General features: G+C 44.0%; 1 protein-coding gene across 1 annotated transcript; it reads right to left on the bottom strand.

Annotated features, from left to right (window-relative positions):
* Window positions 1-3848: 3848 nt before the first annotated feature.
* Window positions 3849-6393, bottom strand: HOXC4 (homeobox C4). The gene is made up of 2 exons (XM_061615088.1): window positions 5618-6393; window positions 3849-5018 (listed from the first exon to the last, which is right to left on the bottom strand). Exons 1-2 carry the CDS (start codon window positions 6168-6170, stop codon window positions 4666-4668), a joined length of 906 nt encoding a protein of 301 aa, XP_061471072.1. The 5' UTR covers window positions 6171-6393; the 3' UTR covers window positions 3849-4665.
* Window positions 6394-7434: the final 1041 nt, after the last annotated feature.

Raw genomic sequence — 7434 nt, 5'->3', positions numbered from 1 at the left:
TCTCACCGTGCTCTTGACTTTTTAGCTCAAGAAGGTAAGTGAAAGGGAAAAACAGTCCAGGCATCCAACAATGCAATCGATACCGTTGGAGAGAAGCCTCCACTTGGTGCCATAACCATCTTGACGGGCCAAGAAAAGGAGCACAGACATTGGCATCAAGAGGAGATCCATCCATTCGTCGGAGCGGTGAGCAATTTAATGGAAAGCCCTGCCAGGACTGAGGCTGATCTCCCCAGGAGATACAGGAACATTGAGCATCAAATCCATGAACTTTGAAAGAGGAACCCATTGAAGAACTAAACCATGCTGGTGGCGGTGGCGATAGTGTCACAGTCCCTTTTTTCTAACTCCCTCCCTCCCGGCCCGTTACATCTGCCAGGGTAAAATATAGACCAGCCAGCATCAAAGAACGTTGTCCCCAGAACCTCCCTTTTCTAGTTCCTAGGTTTCAAAGCCCTGTTGGTCTGTCGCTGCAGAAACTATCCAGAGCCTTCTAGCACCTGAATGGACTAACAAGAGTTCTTCAGCTTGCACCTTGGCATTGAAAGAGAAGCTTTTTTTAAAAAAAAAATCATCACCACCGTAGCTGAGCGTTATTTTAAAATCTTTAAAAGGAAACTTACTTGGCGTTGCAAACTTCGCTCTTGCCATAGGATAGCCAGCTGGGAAAGCTTCCAAGCTATGGGGAGGCGGGAAAATGGGAAGGGAGGCTTGGCCGAAACTTCACCCTGCCTTCTTTTTTCTGGGGTTATTTTGGTGACAACACAATGAGATAACACGCATTGAATCTGCTCAAACCTCACTCTCCCTGCCCCCCTCCCCACCCACCCGGCTCTCTATTACTATGGTAATGTGGGGGGGGGACCCAAAAAGTCCAAACACTGGCAATGCCTTTAAATGTGTGTAGGGCTCACAGAAGGTACACGTTGGGAGACTTAGCTCAGGTCACTGGGGGCTCCGAGGTCAGCCTGAGTGGCTAAAATAAAACTGCTGGCGTAGAAAAGTTGTCCTCTGGGTGAACCCACTTTCCACCCTCCCTTTTTTCCCGAACTTCAATAAAGTAGCTTTCAGGCTCTCAACATGGAGGTGTCAAAAAGCTCAAAAAGAGAGAGAAGGGAGAGAAAGAGAGAGCAAAATGGGGAAAGAGAGATGGTAGGGGCAGGCTATTTGTATCTCATGGCATTCCCCCCCTTCCCCCCCCCTGCTGCCTGCCTTTATAACTCATTCATAATCTCTCTACCCTGGAAGAATGGTGTCATGGCCAAGTCTAAAGGCTAAATCAGATGCTAAAGAATAATAATTATTTTTTAAAAAAACAGGAGGGGGACTGGATTGCAGAAGGTAAACACTGAAGTGAATTCCAAGAAGAAAATTAATGAAATGTTGAGGGGTTAGAGAACCGCTGAAAGGAATATATAGCCATATATTTAAACATGATGCTACTGAAAGGGTGTTGGTATTTTTAATTGAATATGCAGACTATACAGTTGCAAATGTGATTGATGCGTCGTCGTCCCCCCCCCTCTTTTTTCCGGGCTTCCTAGGCGGGCACAGAGAATACACACAACACAAAGTCCTATCATATTCATCCTGATTCTCTCACAGGCAGTTGGTTATAATTTATCAAATCCTGCAGGCGGCCTCTCTCTCTCTCTCTCTCTCTCTCTCTCTCTCTCTGTGTGTGTGTGTGAGAGAGAGAGAGACTTTTTAAAAGTCCAGTACAGTGACAGAGAGACACAGAGAGAGAGAGTTTATCAAGTCACTTGCAGTAGGAGGTCTTGGAAATTTCAGTTTGGGGTCTCAGTGTGTGTGTGTGTGTGTGTGTGTGTGTGTGTGTGTGTGTGTGTGTCAGAGTTTGAAGATCAGCTTTGCAACATATGGCCATTCGGTTGGCAGCACCATTATTCCAAGGTTAGGACTTTTTTTACCCTTTGTTCCCTTTACCATTTATATGCACAGTGTGTGTGTGTGTGTGTGTGTGTGTGTGTGTGTGTGTGTGTGTGTGTAAAAATCTTGGGGAAAGACTGGTTGCTTGTGCTTTGTTTCCTTTTTTGTCTCCCCCTAGCAAAAGAGTAAGAAGGATAGGTTTGGCTAACAGTACAGATAAACCAACACACACCTGATAGATTCAACTTGCAACCCTATCTTATGCATACTTACTCGGAAGTAAATTCTACCACGTTCAGTAGTGTTTACCCTAAAGTAAGCATGCAGCAGTCTGAATGAGGTTCCTGTCCTCCCCCCCCCCACTTGACCTAACGAAGTAGGGTGAACAAGGAGGCCTGATAGTGATAAGAAAACATTGCTAACACACATACTCAGCATTCACCTCACCTCCCTGGCTTTGGAAATCTGGAACTGTGAAAACACTACCAACGTTTTATGCCTAGTTATTATGTTAATGAATTTCTTGATTTTACACTATGCAAAAGTAGGATTAGAAGATTGAGCTCATTCAAAGTAATACAACTAACAGGTGGAGAGGAGTTGTCCTGATTGGTTACTACACTTGATTCTTTGGCCATTGGCTTCTAAAATGATGTGGATTACAGCCACTATGTGTAATTCTGACCCGTTTAAAAATCAATAGAAGTTCTGCATTAACTTGAATGAGATGCAGATCGCTCCCACAATCTGTAACTTGTCAGTCACTTCATACGTCCCTGCTTCTTCCATCTACCACGGATGCTGAGAGGATTTGCTTAATAGATGTCTTGATCACGGGGGCAGATATAAAGTGACAGAAAAGCTCCTCTATTTTACCCCCACCCCACCCCCATTTTCATAACTCCTGCTCTACTTCCAGAACACAGTTGTCTGGCTGCCTACTAATACTAACATTCATATTACTGGATATCTAACAGTTCAACCCACAATTTAGAAATACTGAAGACTATTTAAGATGACTGAAAGCTCATTGAAATCAAGACAAATAAATTGGATTAGATCCTTCTACTCCAGCCTAACTGATTTGGGGTGTAAGAATATTTACAGAATACAACCAAACGTCATTAAACAAACCTCTAAGGGGAAGGGGTATAAACAAAAGCACAGTTCAATCACATGCACTGCTAGTTTCAGGGAAGGACAGTAGAATAATATGTGCATTTTAAAAGGAACTTGCTAATCTTTCTTTCTTTCTATATATCCACACATAAAAACATACTCACTAAAGAATGCTCACTGTGCAAGCACATCTGTACTAGACTCTTCCCAGCCACTCTTCTGCTTCCCTCAGGGAAGTAAACAAATCCTGCTTCTCTATGATGCATCTCTATAATATCTACAAGAATGCCCATGTTAACTATTTATTCAAAGTACAGGAATAGGGATGCCAGTTAGTTATACAGGCACTGAAAGAAGGAGTACCAGTATTTTTAATTACTAATATTATTATTACTAAAGAAATGGATAGGAACTCAATTATAACAAAGAAGGGATGCATTGTTTATAAAAGGCACAACAGCAACACACAAACACACACATCCTGATTTCAATGTAGGATACACAGGGGCACATCTATTTCTATTAAAATGCACATTTGCATCTCCAAGGCTAAGACTTCCTCAGAGAATCTGAGGTCAAATATGTTGTGATGTCACAGGGTACAGAAGGTGCAAGCCACAATCCCTACAATCAACTGAAGATTTGCCATTGACTTTAGTGACATATACAATGGCTCCACAATATATATATATATATAAATCAAGATTTTTAAACTTAGCTGAGAAAGCACCCACTGCTCAGGAAATTAGTGCCACATATATTCCCCCCCAGCATCCCCCCTCCCATTTAGTAGGAAGTAAAGAAGAAAAATAACTCACCAGACATTCCAAAGTAAATCTGTGTCACACTCATTGGTTTTTATTGAACAAGGGGACTTTCACATATACACTAAAACTCTTTTTATTGCAAGTTTACAATGTTCATGTCAAATCGGTCCAAAAAACACAAAGAACCACCACGAAACGAAAACAAAAATCTACCTACTGACTTTTTCCTTTCAACTTGCTAGCTCCCCCGCTCCTTCTTCCTTTGATTCCTCCTTCACATTGAAATAGACCATAAGTTGATCAGCTACTATTAACTCGTGTGTTGCCTTTTCCCCTTTTTAAAAAAAATCTTTTCCTACATTTATACCAAAAAAAAAGGGAGGGGGGAAGCCTTCAATGGTTCATAATTTCTTTTTTGTTCTCCATTTGTAAACGCACAGAGCAAAATAACTACATTCTTCCCTTGCCTGTGTAATTATTAGCATATGCCTCGAATTTTCATCTAAAACAGAACATTTAGTTCCCCACCCCAACACACGCGCACAGACACACACATAGCCCATCCTTCCACTCCTTCCCTTTTTAAAAAATAAATTAAAACCCTGAAAATGGCTTTTTTAAAAAAAAATCCAGCAGGTATTTCACCTGACCTCTCATGCTAATAATACATGCACCTAAAGCCTGAGGTCTGACAGAAGACCTCATTCTTTTGTGTGTGTGGGGGTTATTTTTTTCCTCTTTTTTATTACTTAATATATATATAAGCACGGGAAAAACTACGAGGGGGGGAAAGAACCAAAATATATAGATATATATTAGATTCTATAAATAATCAGAGTCATTTTTATGGGGAGTATTTGTTTGTTTGTTTGTTTTGTTTGTTTAGTTTAGTTTATAACCTTGTAATATCCTCTGCTCGTTGGTCCTGAGATGAGGTTTGCGAATGTTCTTCGCTAGCAACCGCGTTGGCAGAAGCAGGAATGGAGCTGGTGGAAGAATTGGTAGGAGCCGTAGATCTCACTTTGGTATTGGGCAGCCTGTGGTCTTTTTTCCATTTCATCCGCCTGTTCTGAAACCAGATCTTGATCTGTCTCTCCGAGAGACACAGGGAGTGGGCGATCTCGATGCGCCTCCGCCTTGTCAGGTATCTATTATAGTGGAACTCTTTTTCTAATTCCAAGACCTGCTGTCTGGTGTAGGCAGTCCTGGATCGCTTGGGCTCGCCTCCATTGTAATTGGGGTTCACTGGAAAAACCAAAGATGAGCATGAATGCAGTGTGGGGAAGAGAGAAAGGCAAGAGAAGGAGAGCGGGGAGAGATGCAGGAAGAGAGACAGTCAGATCTCCAGTGGCTCAGGGGAAAGAGAGGGGGAGATAGAGAACGCCAGAGAGGGGGGGGAGGGTAGAGAGGGAAAAGTCATCAGCTAAATGGGTTATAAAGAACCCAAGACTTTCTCTTCTAATAAGAAGGGGTTTCCCTGGCTTGGAAAGAGCCTGAATTATTTATGCACCCCTCGCAAAGCCTTTGGAGTTTCACACATACATAACAGAACGAACCACATGGCTGGGGCTGCCCAGACTAGCTTGGCTATAAAATTTATGGTGGGTGTAATTACCCACTCGGAGTCGTAAATCCAGCTCAATTGTGCTAACCCAAAGACTCTCGTCGAAGGCAAAGGAGGAGATGGGTGGGAAAGGAGCGAGAGAAGAGTGAGTGAGTGAGAGAGGAGAGAGAGAGCTCGCAAGCATGGTGAGAAGGGGAGAAAAACACACTCTCACTCTCTCTCTCTCACACACACACACATCAGAGAGAAAGGGAGGACAGGAGAAAAAAAAGTTGCCTACCAGTACTGACGTGGATTTTTTTCATCCATGGATAGACTATGGGCTGCTTAGTGGCCGTGCTGCTGGGATGCTCGGGGTTTTGCTGATTGCAGGCTGGAGGGGCCGGGGCTGGCGAGGTGGCTGCGCTGGAGAGAGCCGTTTGGTCACAGAGCTGCTGTGGTTTCTCGGGGAGATGGTGGCCTCCGGGTGGTGGTCCATGGCCCCTGGGATGCGCTGGGGGGTTGCCGGGACCTTGGAGGCTGGCACAGCTGTACTGCCGCTCGGGGTAGCTGGGTCGCTGTGGAGGAGGTGGAGGGTACAATTCCTGGTGATGATGCTGAAAACTGGACTCCCTAGTCCGGGTGTAATATTCCGGACTGTGGTCTGGGATGTAATTATTTTGCGAATATTCTTCGCATGGAGGAAATTTCGGATCGATGTAGTTAGAGTCCATCAAATACGAGCTCATGATCATTAATTTCTGGAGTGGAAAATAATTTTTCTCGCTTTGTCGTTTTTCTGCTCCATAAAACCCTCCTACTAGCTGGCGACCCCGTAAAGTTAGTTTCACCATGTGACTATTTGCGCCAATCACGCCAGCCGCGCTAGTCCCCGGATAAGGAACCAAAAGCTTATTCAAAATGTATCCAATTTGTGTGTGCGCGAGTGTGTGTGCCTCTGTGTGTGTGTTCTTGTTGTTGTTTGTGTGGTCCCCTTAAGCTCAGGGCAAAAGATGTGTGTGTGTGTGTGTGTGTGTGTGTGTGTGTGTGTGTGTGTGTGTGTGTGAGAGAGAGAGAGAGAGAGAGAGAGAGAGAGAGAGAGAGAGAGAGAGGAAGGGGAGTGATATTGCAGTCAAACAATGTTTTTTTCTTAAAAAGGCAACGCAAATGAATGGAATAATAATGGAAGTAAACTCATTTATTTGGCAGAGAGACAGTGTGCAGGAAAAGCTTCTGTATTATTCTCCGCCCAGCCCCTTTTTTCCAGGTACACAGCAAGTCCTCTCTTGTAGGGATCCAAGAACTAAATGAGCCTTAATCGGGAAGAGCAACTAACATTTTACACTGCAGAGATTGAAGCAGGCTCGAAATTCTTCTCCTTGCTTCACCTTATAGAAAAGCTATGGGGAAGAAAGGTGCCCCCACCTCCCTCCCCCCCCAGGACTTGGTTAGTGTCATTGTCTGCAGATATGTTCTCCCCACCCCCACACTACACGTTACACACAACTCGAAAACTAGAAGGTAGTTCAATATTTGTAATCCAATTGTTTGTAGAAGAGACACAAAGGAGGAGGCAGGTTACCTGGGAGGGAAGGAGATGGGGGAGGGAATATGCAAATCATCTTTGCGTCATTTGGAGTTCTCTAGAAAGGCTCATCAACCTTTGCTTTAGGGCGATTTGGTTTGGTTGCAAGGGAAAATGATATGCCTGTGAACTGAAGGAAGGAGAAGTTCCAGCCGTCCAGATGGCAGGACCACCAGCCACCCAAGGCTGGCCATTTTGGGGAGGACAACAGTTTCATAGATGGCGGTGGGGAAGCTAGTAGAGATGTGATTTTAAATTTCTGCGAGGTTTTAAGTACTGCAGGGCTCTGCTTTGTTATAATTATAGCAAAGAACACACACACACACACACACACACACACACACACACACACACACACACACACACACACACACACACACACACACACACACACACACACACACACACACACACACACACACACACACACACACACACACACACACACACACACACACACGAACTTTCCCATCCCGTCTGAAGATAGGTAGATAAGTAGGTAAGAAGGTAGGAATATGGTTCTGTATCCCTAC

Source organism: Rhineura floridana, chromosome 3 (assembly GCF_030035675.1).
Source record: "Rhineura floridana isolate rRhiFlo1 chromosome 3, rRhiFlo1.hap2, whole genome shotgun sequence".
Classification (NCBI taxonomy): domain Eukaryota; kingdom Metazoa; phylum Chordata; class Lepidosauria; order Squamata; family Rhineuridae; genus Rhineura; species Rhineura floridana.
Note: the sequence above shows the minus strand (reverse complement) of the source record. Positions and strands in the feature narration are given on the sequence as shown.